The 21,158-nt window shown below is 37.4% G+C and overlaps 1 protein-coding gene across 3 annotated transcripts in view; it reads right to left on the bottom strand.

Annotated features, from left to right (window-relative positions):
• Window positions 1-19,331, bottom strand: part of LOC109048378 (neuronal PAS domain-containing protein 3-like) — a 407,723-nt gene extending 388,392 nt beyond the window's left edge. Inside the window, exon 1 of one of the 3 annotated variants that reach the window (XM_042743215.1) lies at window positions 18,211-19,331. In XM_042743215.1, coding sequence (XP_042599149.1) covers window positions 18,211-18,365 — 155 coding nt within the window. In that variant the 5' untranslated portion in view covers window positions 18,366-19,331. Of the gene's footprint in view, window positions 1-16,304; window positions 17,491-18,210 lie in introns of those variants that run through there. The other 2 variants (XM_042743217.1, XM_042743216.1) reach the window with 2 other exon arrangements.
• Window positions 19,332-21,158: the final 1,827 nt, after the last annotated feature.

The following is a 21,158-nucleotide window of genomic DNA, read 5'->3' as shown; positions in this document are numbered from 1 at the left end:
GGTCTAAAAAGATAGGACCAGACCAGACCAGACGAGAGTGAAACCTCAGCAGTGTTTACCTCAAACACTTCCTGTGCCGTGATGCTGAAACGCATCAGCTCATGGCCACTAGCAACCAGCCAAGGCTTGCAATCCTCTCTCTGTCTCTATTTCTCGTGCCCTCTGCTCTCAGCCCTCCCTCTCTACATTCAAGTCGTCTCTTTTTCTCTCAAAGACCTCTCACTGCGGTCGTGTCCAAGCCCTCGGCTCGCGTTCCATCTCCTCTTTTATGTGTCTGCTCACTGCAGGTCCATTTCATGTCACGGCCAAGTAATTACTGATTTGTTTGGGGAGAGGAGGGATGGATGGATGGATTTCATTTCAAACGAGACATGAGGATTAAAATAAGATGTAAACATTAAAATTAGAGGGAGGAAAACGAGAGAGATTTTTCTCTTTTTCCCTGAATCAATATCATTGCTTTGACAGCACACTGAGCTTGTGTGAATTGAATGTGTCTGAACAGATCGCTAAAGCTTTGAGCGCGAGCCAGTCAGGGACAGACCTCAGAGAGAACACTTAACGCTTTCAGCCGCAGCCAAACCAGAGAAACGGAGAGAAGCACCCAGAAAGAGCACAAAAAAGAGAGAGTGAGCATGCCAGAAAAGGAGAGAGATAGACTTCTAAGGGCAATAGACGCTGATGAAACGGCTGCATGTAATAGAACTTGCACTCTGCCACACAATGCTACATTAAATGACGGTCAGGAAACATCCACTGCCTGTACAGAGCAACCGCGACCAGCTCGATTTTCCAGGATGTTCCAGGAAGTGTTTTTTTCCGTTCATTTTCTCCATGGGATTCTTAAAAATTCTTCAATAAAGAATTAGAAGCCACGAATAAAATCTGCTCCGCGATAAATCACAACATTAGAAACTTTGATTCAAAGCTAAAAGTACAGTATATGAAAACAAGCAATAAAGATAAAAAACTGTAAACTTTTTGCCAAAAAAAATGTTTTATGAGGGAATAATCTACTGGTCCTATAAGCATTAAAAAACCTAATCTGAAAAAGATAATGGTTATTTAAAATCTAGGCTGTATTTACTTGATCAAAATACAGAATTTTTTTTTTTAATTATGTTCTAAAATATAATTTATTCCTTTGATGATTTAGCTAATTTTTTTGTCATAAGATCCTTCAGAAACGTCTTTACTTGTCACCCTTAAAAATTTAATTAATAATAAAAATTATTTATAATTTATTTATAATTATTTAAAAAGTCTTCACCAATCTTTTCCACTGGTCTTCAAACCACTAGTTTTTACACATTTGTCAGCAACACGTTTTTAGTTTTTCATAAAATTTTGTATCACTTTTTCTTTCATATTTTCTTTATTTCTTTCACATTCTTTTCAAAAACAGGTCAGAATAACCATGTTGTTTCATTTTAACATAAATGTATCTGTCACGCTGAATGACAACAAAACATTTTTCAACCCATACTTTCACAAAAGTTATTTGAAACCGTAAACACTTAACGATTTCAATGTATATAAAACCACTTTTGTCAATTTCATTTGATGCAGACACCAAAATATGATACCTTGTCTTGGATCCATATAAAATAAAGAGCTATGAGGGATAAATAACCATAAAATAAAAGTCAGTTACATTATCCGCAATGCTTTATGGGATTGGACAGTCACTGCTGAGTTCTTTAGCAGAAATTTCCGTTTCCACGGTAACACTGTTTTCTCTGGAATGCGGATACTGTAGTTCTTTGCTGGAAATTTGTCTATTAAACATTGAAATCGCACTGACTTGTGGTTTATATAGACACACACACAATAATTTAACAACTTCTGAGCTCAAAGTGCGTCTGTCTTGAAAGGCTCCCGCTAAAAATCAATACCACTATGGAGAACATTAATGGGGTTTTACTTCCTGTTAGGCTCTACACAGACAGGAAAGAGCGTCTGTCGCCGTCCCCTATGACAAGCCACACCCAAAGACCCGCTCTCCTGATGAAGGTACAGGAGCAGTTTTATTTTGTATCTCTCCTCTCATCACCCACATTCATCTTGTTCAGACAACTTGCTCCAATCCATAAAACAGGCATTAATATGAAGCTATCATCCGGCTAAGAATTTTCATTTTAACTGACAAGGTGCCCCATTCATCACTGGTGGCGTCTCTATGTGCTCTCTGACTGCTGGAGAGAGAGATACAGGGAAGCTGTTCAGACGCTGCCCAGAGCCAGAGAACAAAAATGCAGCTAAGCCTCTTCAGCCGCGGCCTACAGAGAACAGACGTCTCGGACCCGCTGTGGGCTTCCCAATACCTGCAAAGAGCATTCACGCGTGTGGGAACGCTTTTGGCTTTTTCAGCAAAAAAAGACGCCGTCAGAAATGCAACATCTGAGAATGTCAAAGGAGACATATTCTGCACTTATGTACTTTTTGTGTATTTTTCTCCCTCAAGCTCACTTCGCAACCACAATTTCAGCTATTTTTGCCAGTGCAAAAAGTGATTATATATATGGAATTCAAACTCATTCTATTCTAAACTAAGAAGAATATTTCACTTAAGAATAATTTTATTTTCCATTTTAAAAAATGGAAATTTGCTGAAAATTCACCCTCAGACCATCCAAGATGTAGATGAGATTTTAAAGGATCATGTCACTTACTCACCAATGGATCCTCTGCAGTGAATGGGTGCTGTCAAAATGAGGCTGATAAAAACATCACAATAATAATAAGTAATTCTGCAAGACTCCTGTCCATCAATTAACATTATGTGAAACAAAAGACTGTGTTTGTAAAAAACAAATCCATCTAGCTGTTTTTAACTTCAAACCATTTAAACCAAAATTGCTTCCTTCAATGAAAAAGTAGTCTATACTGAATCAGGAGAGGAATATGCACAGATCAATCAATGTTTATTTTAAACATTTCTTTTTAGGCATTTTCGCTTTTATTATGATAGGACAGATCAGAGCTGACAGGAAGTTAAGTGAGAGAAAAAGAGGGGTGAGGGATCGGGAAAGGTCCCCAATTTGGGATTGGAACTCGAGACGCCCGTACCGCAATGGTGCTATATGTTGACGCGCTGCCCACAGGGCTATTGGCGACGACTCAAGCAATACTCAGAAGTGAAAACAGTCCAAAACAGATGTTATTAGAAGGACTGCAATCATGTGAATTACTTATTGTAAGGTTATTATCAGCTGTTTGGACTCTCATTCTGACGGCACCCATTCTCTGCAGAGGATCCATTGGTGAGCAAGTGATGGAATGCTAAATTTCTCCAAATCTGTTCTGATGCAGAAACAAACTCATCTACATCTTGGATGACCTGATGGAGAGTACATTTTCATTTTTGGGTGAACTATTCCCTTAAGAATGTTTTCTCAATCTGGTTCCTGCTTTGTTTGCAATTTTGGTTCAGCCATTTCACTGTTTTTATGCCCAACTTTTTTAAAAACTTTTTTTTTTTTTAATATAACATGGTGGTCAAAGTGTTTTGAAACCCAGACAGGAGTTATGTGGAAGATCCTTTAAATCAATAAACGTTCTAGGTGCGCTAGGGAGGGAGTACAGTATGTTGGAATAATACATTAAACTCCATTTCAAACGAGCAAAGAAAATCCTGTTTTCCACAATATGTCTCATTTAAAGTCTTAATAAGGAATTCCCACAAAGATGTCTTCAGAGCTCTCACACAGCAAAGCATTCGTGGTGCCGTCGCCACTTCTGTACCTTTGAGGATACAAGCCATTTTCCTTCAACGGAGCGGGACGTAATTCCAACAGACAGCCTCTTTCCGCACACCAAATGCGGAAGTGAAAGGCCATTACTGTATTTGTCAGAGAACTCATTAATGGATTCACATCAGAGGGAAGGACAATATATGCACGTGCAAGGGTTAAACAGAGACAAAGCAAGACGGAGGAATACAAAATGCTGTAAGTGTCTGTCTCGGCAGAACATTAGCGCAAGCACAAGGCCATGGGGGAGAGAGAAGACCCATTTTAATGAGCATCACAACTTAACAAAAATGTTCTCTGTTTCCATTTCTGACAATTTTGCCAGTTTCATAGTAAACAAGCATAGAGAAATACTCTCTGACAGCATCGCCTTGATATGGTAAACAGTCTGGCTTTGAAGTGAAGCGTCAGATTATACATTGCTGAAGTGAGATTTTTAAGATTATTCTTGTTATATCTAATGATGCAGCTCATGGAAAAATAAATACATGGACATTTGCAGCATGAAAAATAATTTACAAGGCATCAGAGAGCAGGAGAAAGAGAAAGCCAAATGTTTTCCCCTCGCTTGGCAAAATGACTGGGGCATGGTTTGGGTATGATATTGCTAAAATATTTATGATGAATAGTGGGCGCGCACGCCAGCGGAATCGCAGGACTTCCTGTGGAATGTGTCTGGGAGCATACTGTGTGCCAGCCTTCACAATAACCCACCCCCCTCTCCGTTCACACTCATCCAGAAACCCTCCCGCACACAGCAGATGCTGCGTTCATCTGCTGCGCTACACAGTAACTGTCCAAATATTGACACACAGCTCCGTCCCCCACTGATTTCTTTTAACCCTTCACCATTTGCTCGTGATGCATCTCTCTGCCACATGTCTGCGGGCTTTATGCTCAAAGTTCAGCGGATGCGAAAAAAGAAATTGTGGCAGTCACACTAAATTACTCAATTTTCTGAGATTAATGAATTCTAGAATAAAGTAAATAAACAAAAAATGACAAAATTATACCAAAATCAGCTGATGCAAAATGAATCTGACAGTCAGACTAAATTACTTAAACTACTTCAATTTTAAGATTAATGAATGAATTCTAAGATTAATGAATTCAAGAAATATATAAACATAAAAAATTACAAAATTATACAAATATCAGCTGATGCTAAAGAAAAGTCAGACTAAATTACTTAAACTACATACAGTACATATTTTAAACTTTAATCCATTCAGACTATTTATGGAAATTTGTGAATAGTTAGAAGTCTTCGAGATAAAGTTGCAAACATGGTGGAATAGTCACAAAAAAAAAAGTGGTGCAGTCTTAAACAAAAAAAAAGTGTAGGATATGGCCTTTTTAAAAAAGCTTTGCAAACAAATGGAGACCGTCTGAAACCTGTCGCATAAAAAAAGCATAAACATTTGTACACAACTAACTTCCTGGACACATGAGTTTAACATCCGCTCCTCACAGACAGACAGCTGATATGAGTTTATTACTTTTTTTGAGGCACCGCAGTGATTTGGAGGGGTCCGCACTCTGTGGGGATTTCTCAGGCAGGTTTGAGTGGGCACTGAAGGGGTAAATCAAGACTGCTGGGCGAGACACACATCTGACAGCGGAGAGAGAGTTCAGAGGAAGATCTCAGCACACACACTGAGCCAGAGGCTCCCTCAGTCCTGGCCTGGAGCACACTTTCCATCCTCTCTCTCTCAGTCGCTCTCCCGCTCGCTCGAAGACTTAGTCTGACCACAAGATGAACAAGTCCAACATTTACACCATCTTAACTGCCAATACATCACTTCCTGTCATCTTTACACGATGCTATTTGAGGCTTGGTTGGTTTGGTTTTTTAAATGAGCAATCCACTTTAAAATATGAAAATATAATATAGTAAAATATCTAATATAAAAATGTTTATATTATATTACACAATTGTATTATATTCCTTACTCAGCAACAATTTATTTTGGAACGTCTATGATTATATTATGTTATATTATATTTTAAACTTTGTTTGGCCATTTTCTTTTTGTATGTCTATAACTTTATGTATTAGTTTAGATTTAGCATTAAAGGAATAGTTTGCACAAAAAGCAAAAAGCACCATAAATAAAGCATGAACAAACTTATGATTATCCCAGCTAAATATTAAATATCCCATGTAAATATTTTCAATATTTTTACTGTGTGTGTGTATTTATATATGCATAATAAATATACACAGTACACACAAATATATTATGTGAACAAAAACTTTTATTTTGGATGCTATTAATCAAGATTAATCGTTTGACAGCACTAAATTATATGATACCGTTGTGTGGCAAACAGACTGAAAAAAAAACATTCTCATCATCATATGGCTTCATAAGAGCTAAAATATAGGGCAGAAGTTGTATGGACTACTGTTCACTTGCACGGCAACAGCGGTTTGTACTGCTAAAAAGAAACTCATACAGGTTTGGACCAACAGAAAGGTAAGTAACTAAATCATGACATCATTTTTATTTTTGGTGAATTATCCCTTTAAGACATGCATGTTTCTACATGATTTTAGGACTCAAAGAAAGTATTTGAAATCTGAAAAACTTTTTTATCCAAAATTTGCCAATTCTAGTTATCAAATCCCTGTGGCAACACAGAAACGAGGATTGACATCGGTACTGGACCGAGATCAAGACCTGAGCAGATCTTCAATTCCCCGCGTTCATTCCCACCCCTCCACAGACCTGACCGCCAGACCCCAACCTTTCCATTAGCCACATTCTTAACCACTGACACTTCTTCTGTCTCTGAGGTACAGTATTTCAGTTTTTGTCTCTTAGGTAAAGACAGAAGAGAATTGCATAGAACAGAGGAAGTTGAGCAGTAATTTCTGTGAAGAGGAAGAGGGAACAAGCCAAATATCATGCGTAACATCTAACTGACACCATCAGAAGATGACAACAACAACAAGAAAACATTAGCTTTAGCTACCAGGAGCTCGGTAAAACTACAACATCATCAGCACTGGAAGGATAATGCGCTAGGCTAAGATAAATTTCTCCAAGTCAAGCAAAGGAAACTGTTAATATAGTTTATTTAAAGTTTAGTTAAAGTTGTAAATAAAACAAAGATTATTGGAATGTTCTACAACAAAATATTTCAGTTTCAGTTCAAAATTTCATGTTTCTTGCCTCATTTTTCTCCAGTCCACTGTATAACTTACTTTATTAAGGGGAATCTTTATAATAATAAATAGACTTAATAAAGCATTATGTTCTCTAAAAATGTCTCTATGTCACAGTGTCTTTTACCCACTGAAAGGTTTACTATCTGGCCATGTGAACCAGTTTTACCTACACAAACAGGAAAAAACGTTACTTACAGCTTAACTGTAAATATCACAAAATTTAATCTGGTTTTGAGGTCTTTCTATAACTATTATGGTTTAAAGCTGAAGGTAGAGATCCGCTTACATGTGAGGGTCACAGAGGATTTACAATAAACTGAGATCAACAACTCAAACTAAATTTATACCCTAGACAAATAAACCAGCAAAGGCATTGGATTGTTTTCCTTCACCATGTGACCAGATTTATCGTCCAGTATTATAGCAGATAGACGAGTTTAGCGCAGGATTTCGGTTTGAGAATACAGACTGATAGACTTCCAGTCTTCCATAAAATTCTGCATCTCAGCATTTTCAAATCGGGTTAATGCTTACATAGCAATACTGTTTTTCCCCCTCTCTCTTTTTCCCGAAAGTCTTTACAATGTATTTAAATGAGAGATTTAGTTAATGAGTTTGGGCAAAGTCTGGAACAGTCTTTTAAGAATTATCATTCTCATTAATTTTCAGAATTACCCACTGTGTTGTGATAGCTGTCATGGACTTTAGAGTTCAATTAACTAAATACTGAGAACGTATATATAATATACATACACGTGTGTCTGACTATGTATGCATGCATGACCCTACCCAAGTGCGCTTATGTATGCAAGCACGCTTTTGCGATTTGTTTTATTACAAATTTCTGCAGTTTACCATTTCATTCTGGGTTTATGCAATAAATATGCAAGTAAACAATTCCAAGAAAGCAATTCGTGATCCAAGCAAGCTAAGATCTTCTACTTAAGTCTGCATCACAATGCAGCATGTATCTGCTATTCTGTGCAGTTTTTGTGCTCAAATCCAGATTCTCTGGTAAAAGCTAGAGATTACCCACAATGCCTTGCAGGAAATTCATGACAGCAATAGTTGAAGGGCACAGAATGCAGGTGGAATAATTCAGGCCCTTTTAAGGATACACATCAAAGAACATTTCTTAAAGAAAAATTAAACTTAAAAAAAAATTAATCCATCTGATGAAAAAAAAAAAAAAAATTAATAAATGTGGCAGCCAGACTACTTATTACTAGATTTATTTCAATGTTCTAAGATATGAATTAAAGTTTTAAAGAAAAATTAAACGTATAAAGTTAGGCCTATATTTAAAAAATTAAATATATAGTACAACAATCTTTAATAATATCACATAACAATAATCATCAGTTAAAGGTCAACTTGAAACAAATTTCGCAACCTGCTTTAATTCTTTATTTACATTCTGATTAAACATTATGAAAGATTATGAATTTTATTTTCCCCTTGGAATATGAAAACTGCACAATGAAACCAAGACATATTATGCATTCATATGCATGTACGTGTTTGTGATTTGTTTTCTTACAACTTTCTACATTTTACAATTTCATTCTGGGTTTATAAAATTAACATGCAAATAAACAATTCCAAGAAAGCATTCCATGATCCAAGCATGCCAAGATCACAATGCAGCATGTATCTCCTGTAAGAATGAGAGATATTACCCACAATGCCATGCAGGTAAAATCATCACATAACGAAAGTTGAAGGGCACAGAATGCAGGTGGAATAAATCAGGCTCTTTCAAGGACACGCTCATCAAAGTGTGTTTCTCATTCTTTGACTTTTGCACCAAAGTAATTACTATAGGAGTAAACATTTGTTTTGTTTCCTATCATTTCATCCTGAGGAGTGCCCACATCAGAGGCATAAGTGTTTCATTACGCCTTTATCTGTCCACAGTTCTTGTGAAGCAGGAACAATTAACCCTGCCTTCAATGTGATTGATATAGGCTTTGCTTTCAATTTGTTCCACTACACAGATCATGAAATTCACAATGTGCCCATCCTTATTGACCTAGACTTTCAAACACAGGGGGCTACAATGAGATGAAAAGAATTAAAAAGAAGAGAGCCGTGCAGCCATGAAATAACATGGGAGAGAGAGAGGGGGAAAAAATGGATGTGACCTCACAAAACCTCAACTACTTCAACTACACTTTCTGGAAAGTTGTTTTCTGTTCTGTCGAAAGCTGTCCTATACGTTTCTGCTCTCTGAGTACCGTCTGAAAGGCGAAGGAGAGCTCTCGAGATGTCGGCATACACGTTTATGTCGTAAACATGGCTCGCTTTTTCATGAGCAAAATTGAATTTATATCGCTCTTGCCAAAACCAATCGTTCAAATGTGAACCCCTGAGCTTAGTTTGTAAATCATTAAGAGGAATGAAAATGCTTGTTTGTGGCATACAGCTGCTTTAATGACGGAAATATATATAATAATATAAATAATAACTGACGGAAAATACTCTGGGTTTTCAAGTGATTCATGTGACTTGACAGTTAATTCTGGATGGATGGATGGATGGATGGATGGATGGAACGACGGACAGACAGATAGATAGATAGACGACAGACAGACAGACAGACAGACAGATAGGATGGATAAATTTAGAGTTAATTGTAAACTGTTAATTGTCCACAATAGTCTAACTATAGGCTGTTTACAGTTGTCAAGCAATACTGTGTACAATCACAAATGTGCATTTATGGGATTTATTTAGACTCTGATATACTGGTAAATATAGCACAAATGTCATATGTCCCTTAAAAAATTCTCTTTCCTCTTGCAAAAGCTCTGAAAGCTACTGTGTGTTTACTTTAGCTGATGGCTATTGTGCTGTACAGCATCAATAAGCAATTTGACCTTTTCCCACAGTCTGCTGCTGGAAAGGCCTTCATTTGTCAGGACTGTGAGCTAATTTTAGCCTTTCCCTGACGAAAGACCTACTGTTACTCCATTACACGCCACACACGGACAGATATATTATCAATTCAAAAAGTTTGCCTTTGGTACGTCAAAGCACAGGAAGTGGCAGGAGACACAGAAGTGGCTGACACAGCGTCCTGCGGTGCTGCTTTAGATGAGTGTACCCGGTGATAAGCCTGGGAAAACGCCGGCACAAAAGCAGTCAGTAAATCCCTGCAAAGAGGGCTTCTTTAGGTGACGACATGCGTAAGGAATGCTATAGAGAAAATACCTCGGCGTGCTGTAGCTCCTTTGTGAGGCGAGGTGATGGGGGCTTACCTCCATTTACAGCCAAATCACAGCTATGACATTCACTTATTAAAGTGACAGGTGGGCTAGCGAGCATATGCGCCACAAAATTTATTTATCGGGGTGTGCAGCGGGTATTACAGTGAGGTGCGAGGGCGGCCTGTGTTGAGTCATGTGAGATATGTCTTCTAGCAGCTCTTCTGCCGAACAGGAATAATCAATTGTAATTTTGCACGCAAAACTGGGGATCTCCTACAAGGTCCATGCAGGTGCGGATGATCAAATCACTGCTTGATAAGAGGAACTACTATTTAAATTGATATTATATAGCATTCAAAATATATTTAACTTCCGTAATGAGATGTATTACAGAATATTCAGCTGGGAATTTTGTTTTTAAATTTTATATTATTTTCTCACAGGAACCCTAATTTTTAACTACGTAAAATATAAAAATAAAACAAATATATATATATATATATATATATATATATATATATATTTTTTTTTTTTTTAAGTAAATATAACAAAGATTATTGTAGTATGAAAGTGAAATAAATTTTTTTTAAAATACACTTTGTTTTACAGCAGTTTTACACAATATAGTTTACATTTTGCATGTTGATATTTGCTATATACGTGTATGTATATATATATAGATATATATATATATATATATATATATATATATATATATATATATATACACACACACACACACACACACACACACACACACACACACACACACACACACACACACACCACACACACACAGCACACACACACATACAAACTACACAAAAAAACGTATATCGCTTTTTTATTACATGCATAATTTATGTATGCAAATAAAATTGGATGTATTAGATACAAGGACACTTATAAAAATATTGCTGGCCAATAATGTAGGTTTGTGATGATGTAAATCATAAAGCATTTACATTTATACTTTATATCAAACGGTATACATTTTACATGTGTATACTGAATGTATGTGTATAGAGTTGAATGTACAACATTAATAAATCACTGGCCGATAACATAATTTACAATGTGTGACAATATGGTGAATCAAGCAGTTGAGATTTGCTATATAGTATATATTGCTTTTGTGAGTATACTGTATCTATGCAGATAAAGTACTATATAAATATATTGGTGGGTGAAAATGGCGAAATAGTTTGTATTTTGCCGTGATATAAACAATCAAGCAGTTGAGTTCAGGAAAAACAAAAGTAGCCTAACAGTATTTGAGTGGTAATGTGCTTCTGTTTTGAATTTTCAATGCTTAATAGAGCTATGGAAAAATCATCTCACATCCAAATCTAACACAAGCTTTCAATACAGAGAAAAGTGGCAACATCTTCAAATCAAAACGATAAAGGCATTGTTCGATGTGTGCAATATGTGCAAATCCAAACCCAAATCCAAGTATGCAATGCATTTAAATCCATTTTCTATGCCAATGCATATATAGGAGGATTACACATGTATTCTGGAAGCGCTGTGGAGTTTGTTCGGGCTCAGAAGTGCTGCTGGAACACTAGAGGGGGCGAGTAAAGGGCAACGCTTGCTGCCAGCAGTAGATGATCGCGGCATAGCCAAACCAAAGAAGCAGATGGGAGTCAGCGGGCAGAACATCTGTCTTTAGAGCCAAATACTAAATGAAGGTCTTAAAACCACTGTGGACATTAAACGCGTAGAAGGGGAGCTCAGGTTTTACCACAGCCACAAACCATAACAAAACCTGTGACATTCAGAAACAACACTTTAGCCGCCTAGAGCACGATCTTCTCTGATCTCTTCTCTCTGGCATAAAAAGGCACGTATGTACTGCCTTAAGTCCTTTGAAATTTAAAGGCCTTCGGTATAGAGAAGTCAGCGATCAGTAAAGGGGAAACCGGGGCTAGATGTCACAATCAAATGTACAGTTACAGTGATTTTGTATGCTGTTTCAAATGGTTTAAAAGATGTTTTGAAGAATGTTGGTAACCAACCAGCTGCTGGCAGCCATTGACTTCCATAGTATTTTTTCCATACTATGGAATTCAGTGGCTACCGGCAACTGTTATTTAAAATACTTTATTTTGTGTTAAACAGAAGAAAAAAAATCATACTGTACAGGTTAATGACACGTAAATTAATTTTCATTTTTTAAATAAACTATTCCTTTAAATTAGAATAGTTTTGAGAATTTCTGTCCTCCACACTAAAATATCCTCATATATTTACTGTTTAAATTAACAAAACCACACTGACATACATTCAGACAAGAGACACTAAATAATTAAAACTGTTAAGCATTAGTTGGACATCTTTGATTATATTACATTTTGCACTGTTTACATTACTGCTTCATGAATGGTTTTATTATATAAGTATTTACTGTTTGAATTATGCTGAAAGGCCTGGTTCCATTGTGACAACTTACCTCATAATGTGCAACAATACACACCACTATTGGGGCACATTGTCACAAAAGATCAACATATCCTGAATAAATAATTTCTTGGACAAAAATGGTGGAAATTGACACTCACTGAAATAAAAAGAAAGAGAATTAAAAAAAAAAAACCATCATGGTACCAAAAAAATATCAGTATATATATATATAATATATATATATATATATATAATATATATATATATATATATATATATATATATATATATATATATATATATATACACACAAAGGCAAAAATGAAAAAGGTCATTCAGTGTTCCATTGCACTGATCTACCAACAGCTGATTCCCTGATATGTGCATAAAAATCTAAACTAAAAGAACAATCAAACACCTCAGCTCAGATGTAGAGATGTATACATCTCACTCCATGAGCTGTGCAGTAATGCACCGAGAGACTGCACGATTACCTTTGCGGGATGCATCTTCTTTATGTCTGCCTCTCTGCTCTGACCTTCACAATAACAGAGACGAGTGGCGGCTGGCAAGAGCCGCAGTAATCACCGCACAACACGCAGAGCACCAGCCACAGATGGGGGCTGGAAATCCCTCTTAATTGTGATAAATACACATCAGAATTGCTTATTTGCTTCCATTCCATGCCGCGCTCGAAGCTGGCAAATCAATGGGTGGAATTGGTGCATCCTTTGTGTGATGGTATAGCTCAGCTTGGGCTGTCTGCCTCTCCGGCATTTGGAGAACATCACCGCTTTGTTTCCACCATAAACATACGCATATCTAATATTCAGTGATTTGGGAATTTAAAAAATGATCACAAACCCAGCACACTGACACTCCTGAGCGTTTGGTGAGATGCTGATATTCATAATTTCACATCAAAGGATTATTACAATGAGCAGCAACATGTCGGAATGAGATTATAATAACAAACAGGCCAATTTTCATCATTTACATGTGTAGCTGACATGAAATACTTTCAAGAAGTTGCAGCGTGACATGCTATAGTCCAATTTTTAGTTAATTTTATTATAATCGTTATGCATGCAGCTTTTATGAGCCCATATTAATTTAGAACCTACACAGAATAAATCTGCCACACCGCAGGCCCATTTAAAACAATCAACAGTGAAAAAACAAAAGATATACACTTTCCCTTACACATTCATTTACATTTTTAACCTGAAACGGAAGCGATATGCATCACATATGGCGTCTTGTTAATGGACCTGTTGATACACAAGCCATTAGAGAGACGATACTTTATAATGCAACACCAAATAAACCCCAAGCATTTCACAATGCCACAGCTCGGCTCTCAATCTATGGATCCACTGCTGCACCGTAGGAGAGGAAATGGAACAATTTAGCACTTTTGTTTGCTCACAGTGAGGGAGGGAGGCATTGCTTTCTTCAACACAAAGCCAACTTTGTGTTTAGTGTTGTGTATAAATTCACGCCAACCAATCTCTCTCTCTCCCTGTGAATTCGCGTCCAACTCCTTCAGAATTGCTTTGCCCAAGAGCACAATCCCTCCCTTCCCAACACTCGCTACAGCGCTAGTAACCAGCACTGCATTAAAAAATAAACTCCCAAACCTTCCTTGAGAATTTCGTCCTAGTGTTATTCGGTTGAACTCTCAAGTGGAGCCACGTAACGAATCACAGAGTGCAATTTAGCCCTTCAGAATGCCAGTCGGAAACAGGTGATAAAGGAAGCACTCATGCACTGGCTATGAAGTTCCCCCCCCAAAATTAATTCCATCTTCAAGATTCCTATCTCTGCGATATGCTCGGAATGGCACACAAATACGCTCCCGCCAGAAAGATTACTGCAGACTGACTTAGCATAAACATCTCCTGCTGTTGTGACTGGCAGGGGGTGGAATATAATTCTAATGTCGTGGCCTATTTAGACGTAGGTGCATTAGTGTAATCGGCACGTTCCGAGTGGGAATTATAAAATAATCGAGCTCGATGAGAGTTTTGTCAAGCTTGCTAATGATAACCATTCACAGTCCGGTCAGGCACACAATCTTGTGGAGTTGCTACAGTATATGAATTGGGCCGTGTTTACATTGTAAAATGTCACTGGCTCTACAGCTGATATTTTGTACACACACCGCAGGTGAATTATTGCATACAATTTAACATTAGTTCAACAAGCTGTACGGCGCACGCAGTGCAGCGTGAATCAGTGCTGCCTAATTTAATACTCCTGAAAGCTAAGGAGAAAAAAAATACCTAAAATACCTATTGTTCGTATGAGTTTATGTAAGAAGGGCCAGTGATATTCTAAATGTAATCTGACAGCCACTTATCATCTAAACACAAAAAAACTGATGCATTTGCAATAAAAAGTTTTGACACATACCTGACTAGTGTAAATAAAACACAGCCTTGTTGCAATTTCAGATCATTAGTAATTTCATAACTGCAGATTAATTCAGCGCAACACCTGTCATCTGAAGACTGATGAATATGCAATACTCAAGCAAAATAGCAATACAACAAAGTCATATTAAAATTTCAGATCAACAAAACTAATCCTTGGATGAAAGAAATATGCACATGAAATCCATCTACATTTTCTAATAAACACATTTACTAGTCCTCAAACAGCCACTTGATGCTTTATGAACACATTAAAATAGTCTTATCACAACTTCATATCTAGAGACCAAATAATTTCATAATTCCAAGATTTGGTGCATCACTAAGTGTAAAATGGCTGATGAACAAGTAATATTCACACAAGATAGTAATACAGTAACAGCATTTAAACATTCAACTGATTCATGTACACCTGATTCTGATCAATAAATTAACTAATTATGACAGCAATATCATAACTAGATGAATTTAGTGTCATGTTTTCTTCATCCTCAAGCATTTCTCCAACATCTGCTTTATGCACATTTTAAAATAGTCTTGTATCACAATTTAAGATCTATTGATCTGACAAATTAATTTAGTCCACCACCTGTCCTCAAGTGTAAAAGGCACCAGGAAATATACTCAATAAGCAGCACAAAAACAAAAAAAATAAAATAAATATTTTAGCATGCACCCTACTATATAAAATATCTACAAATATAAACTCTAGTGATTGCAATCGTGAGCCTGTAATGTAGCCTATGTGTTAAACACCAATCCAAGTGAAAAGCATTTCAGCTACTCAGCAACATCCTTTAACATACACCTGACTACTGTATATAACTGGTCTTGTGATCAACTACTGTAATTTCCAAAGTGCAGAATTATTTACTGCTCAAATTACAATCCCATCAAGAGTTTCTGATCCAACAGAGGACTCAAATCCACATCAGCCTACGCTGAACTTCGTCAAACAGCAGCCTGGCGCACATTATTTCACAGCAGTAAACAGTGTGTTTTACTCAGATTGGCCTAATGCCGCTAAAACAAACGCCGAGCGCATACAACGATGCAACATGGTCGCGTTCGAATGTTCACAAATTTCCCGCGAAACCTGCCAGCAGCGCGACACACGCTGAACACAACGGTCATGTCCTCTGTCCACCAAAAACACACACACACACGCACACAGCAAAAACACACACACTCACGGCTTCTGTCAGCGTGTATACCTGTTACCCACCCCCTCACACACACTCCTGCGGAAAGGGCAAAGTTTCACATCAGTCCAAAATGCCCGTCAGCGCACGCGTTTCCACAGACACACAACAAACCGAGCGTTTACCGTTCTCTTCTGGAAGGGTCTTGCTGAATGCTGGGCTTGGTGGGCGCCATCTTCCTGCAATTATTAATTACACTTTTTTCCTCCGGATTTCACGCGGCGAGCAGCTGACAGCGGAACCGGGAGCATCGAAGCAACGCCATCGGTGATACCGGAGCGCTCGTGCCCGTGTCTCCGTGCGTTAAGACGAGTTCAGACGGGAGCGAGACCAGCCGACGCTGAGATCCAAAGGCATGCCAATAAAGTGCGAGGAAACCCGGGGACGCTCGTGCGATCCGGTGGTTGTCCTCGCGGGAGAAACGAAGGCAGAAATCAGTGCACGAGAGGGGCTTTTACATCACGATGTGCCCCTCGAACACAGCCGCTTCTTCCCAGCGTGTTTGTCCGCATTTTTCAGCTTTTTTCCTGCCTCTCTCTCCCTCTCATCTCCCTCTCCTGCCGGCGCAACAACGCCACTCAGTTGTAGTTGGAAATAGTTTGAGTTTACGGGGAATATACAGGTTGTTTGTGATGCATCACCGAAAGGCTTGGAGAAATCGCTTCATGACACATTTTGAACGTTTGCACGCTGATGTTTGCTTTCGTATTTTCTGTAAAGTGTCGAATGATATGATTGACAGCTGTCAAAATCAACTCACATGCCAAGTTAATATTTTTTTTAGTCTGAGACTAAATTATTTTGAACCAAGCTCTAAAAGTGAAAAAATATATATATATTTTAATTAAAGATATAAAAGCGATATCTCTTATGCAATGTCCATGTGTTAGATTTAAAGATAAGTGCATCAGAAAAACGTGCACGCTTCAAGTATTTTTTTATTTTTTATTTTTGCATTAATGCACATTCAATATATTATTTATATTTTTCTAAATTAATCCGTCTTGACATAAATAAAGGCCTGTTTTCTGATGTGCATTAGAACCTGTGACCTGTCAAGGTCATGGGCTGACAGCCACCCCATCTAATGTTCTGTTCATCGTGTTGTGCTCTAAACAGACTGTTTAATTGAACGTGACAGTATATGTAAGCATGTGTGCACTTGATACTGCTGATATACTAAGATAAGAACATTCACATCCATTAACGCCAGTCTACGCCTAGCTTTAGTAGATGATGAAAATTACTGTGTGAATTTATGTGAAAAAAATAAAATAAAATAAATCTGTTTAGCAATTTTACAGACTTTACGAAGACTTAATGTCTATTTGTATCACACCATGTGATCTAGTGGTGTTTTCTTGGCTTTGGAGATTGAAGTTTTGCAACTTTATATATATATATATATATATCTATATATATATATATATATATATATATATATATATATATATATCTTGTTTAATCTATTATAAACTATTTTCTAGGATGAAAGTAAGAATTATGCATTCATTTTCATTCATTCAGTTGTCATTTTAAATGAATAATTTCAGATAACTTGTTCTGAAGTGAGTTTTTCTGTGCACTGAAATAGTTTCCGATGCCAGTTTTGTAATGATCACAGTTGCTTTGAATATTTAAGATGCTTATTTGTTTGAAAATCTGAATGCAAAACATTTATATTGACTATAAATCATAATATGACTTTTCTTTACATATGTGTGTATGTGTCTGTTCTGGAATTTGACACATAGTAAAACTTTACAGCTTCAGTAAACGGCGTGCTTTATATCGTGTGGTGTTTTGTGTCTAATAAATGAAGCAAAACCCGGATCTCAGTGAAACGGAGATGTTAGGAATCTAAGTTTTAGCAAACCTCCAGGAAATCCAATATTGCTTTATATATAGGCTAAACCTATTAACGGTGAATGTGAATAGACGCAACAAATATGACATGAATAGTATGAATGTCACCTAAACGAGATAGAGAGAGAAAAAAAAAAAAACATGTTTTGCGTTTAGTCAGCGTACCTTTGTTGGTAAGACGTCAAGCCTTGGACGTTTTGCGGGTTCCCGTTAGTAGCTCCCGGGACTCTGGACGCAGCCGGCATCCCTCCTCCGGCTCCCGCACCTGCAGCCGCCGCCGCCGTCACCTGAACACTGAAATCCGGGAAGATCCTGATCATCCCCGAGCGCGCACCGCGATGCTGCACCAACCGAGCGTGTGTGGATCAACCTTCCCTCCGGTCCGACAAATCACAGCAGCACAATCCCATTAGTGATGGAAACAAGCTCATCGGCCATTCTACGTCTTGTTTTCTGCTTTCAGAGGAGAGAATTGCTGCTTTTAGAGGCTTGGTGATGATGGTGCTCGCAGACTGCTGCCTCTTTGCGCGTCCTGTGCGCTTTTACGCGGAAAAGTTTCTGGAGCTCCGAGCCTTCCCGACGAATCCGAGCTTATGTTTTTAAAGGTAAACTTCCTCGAAAGCGTTTTATTTAACCATATCCTCCAATATATCAATGCTCTGACTGCTTGCTTCTGAGCCAAGTTTGACTAATAACTGTCAGTTTAGGAAACTTACTAAAAAAGTGACACACTAACTCCTAAAATCTTAAATCAAAGTATCCTAATGTTATTTTAAGTTTACAACGCGTAAATAATATGCATTTTAGTTTTGAATATACAGCTGCAGTCTTTACATAGCCACCACAATAGAAAAGAAAACGCTTCCTAGTGTAAAGGAATGTGTGCGTATAAATAAATGAGCGCAGAACTTGTTATCAGTCCTGAAAAAGCTCTGTTGATTAAGATCAGAGGCAGCTGTCCATTCCCAGTGTGGTTTAGGAAACAGATCTAAGTATGTACGCGAGGAAAGTCCAGTGCATGATGTGATCTGCTCGCCTCCTACTGTTGTGATGATGATGTGCTACTGCTTTCAGTTTCTGAGAGAAGGAACGATCAGCTTCTTCTTCTGGTGCTGATGCTGCAGAGGTCAGGTGCTGTCAGTGCTGCTGCCAGGATCAATGTCTAAAGCTGATGGGATGTTTGCTGTGTGCATGCTCCTGATGTGTTGTGTTGTGTTGCCCTGCTGTGTGTGGCAATGCCATCCCTATAGCGCGTGCGAGAAGATGAACTCAGCCGCTCTTGCAGCTGATTAATGGCGCGCGCTGCCGCCGCGCAGCCAATGGGACGCTCGCACGGGAGCGCGCAGCGGTTTACCGCAGCAGTTAACCCTTTAGGAGCCGAATGATGAGGACCTGCTAGAATATTCACAGATGAGAAAGACACATGCAACTGTAAGGTTAATCATACTCAGTGAACTAAAGTTATAAAAAGTATAAGAGAAATCAAAAAGCACTACAGGAAAAATAAATAGCAATGAAATAGGCTATACATGCATTCAGTGGCTATTGGAAAGAACAAAACCAAACACGCAGTTTTCAATAACACTTTCATAAAAACAATTTTGGGTTTACATCTAATAAAAAACACAATATTTTGAAAATATTTACAAGTATATACATTTATATAGTTATATTATTATATTTTTATAAATAAACAACACATCACAATCAAAAATATACACACATTTGCTTTTATATAAATAAAAGGAAAATTAACATAAAAAAATAAAAATAAATACAAAAAAACACACACACAAAAAACAAAAACACACAGTATACACACATATATTATGTAAACTTTTCTGTTGGATGCGATTAATCGCGATTAATCGTTTGAAGGCACTATAGTTGTAAATAATTCAATGACATTTGTCTTATTCTGTAACGATTTACCATTTTTATAGATCTTGTGCAATAATTATGTACTGTATACTTTCTTGTGGTGTGGCTTTAGATGTGTAACCTAGTAGACTTGGCATCAGCATGGTAAACTAGTTACTTACTTCTGTAGACGTTACCCTCACAAATGTATATATATAAAGTTTACTTAAGTAAAGTTCAAGTATATTTTTAAGTATACTTGTAGCAAGTATACTAATATCTGTGTAATAATAGGCTAGTATACTTGTAAGTGTACTATTTCAATACTACTTGGGACTGAATGATACACACTGTATAATGATACACACTGTATAAAGGTCCTAGATCAGAGTGTATTATGTAGTTTTTGTCTGCTGATTTTTTTTCTTTTTCTTTTTCTTTTTCTTTTTCAGAAAGACATTTTGTGTATTGTGAATGCACTGTACTTCTATTCGTCACTCATATAGTGATGTTTTCAGAAGAATATAGGCTATAATATTGCAGTACTCAGCATATATATCTTGAGGAGAAAGATGGCTTGGTTTACAAACAAATGGAGAAAAGTTTGCTCATGAAAAATCACTCTCTCTCTGAGCAAACAAAATGATGTTGACTGAGTTTTGAGTTTCTCCTACTCAATTTCATGTTCGTCTGAAGAAAATTAAGCACCTTACACAAGAGCAGATGCAAGTACAGATGAAGAAATGAAATTAAGACTCAGAGAAAGGCAGAATGTTCTCCGCTGATTTAATTGTGCGATGGTGGGCGCGTGTTGCTTGTAAGTTGCTCCTCATTGACTCTTCTGTTCTTGAACTGTCATTGTTGTGAAAGTGATTGAGTGTTAACCAATAAAATATTCCAAAATGCAAATATTGAGCTGCATCCACATCAACACTCATGAATCTTCTACTGTAGCTCACTTGTCCTTTGATAAACCAAAGACGGCTATCTGTTCACGCTGTATGAGTATAGCTTTATGATAGTTTATCAAGCATTTGCAGCTTATTAATGATCTCAGTGTGGACATAAACCAACCTTTGAAATCAGCAGGAAGTCCTTGAAACCAAACTGTCGGATATCTGTAAGTCACCAGCAGATTTGTAATTGTCAGTGAGCATATTTACATGTGATGCATTTGTACAGAATGTCAAGTGATACGACACAATGGAAAAATTCTGATATGCTTCATTGATGTATCAGCTTTGTCAACATAG

Source organism: Cyprinus carpio, chromosome B17 (assembly GCF_018340385.1).
Source record: "Cyprinus carpio isolate SPL01 chromosome B17, ASM1834038v1, whole genome shotgun sequence".
In the NCBI taxonomy this organism is placed as follows: Eukaryota; Metazoa; Chordata; class Actinopteri; order Cypriniformes; family Cyprinidae; genus Cyprinus; species Cyprinus carpio.
Note: the sequence above shows the minus strand (reverse complement) of the source record. Positions and strands in the feature narration are given on the sequence as shown.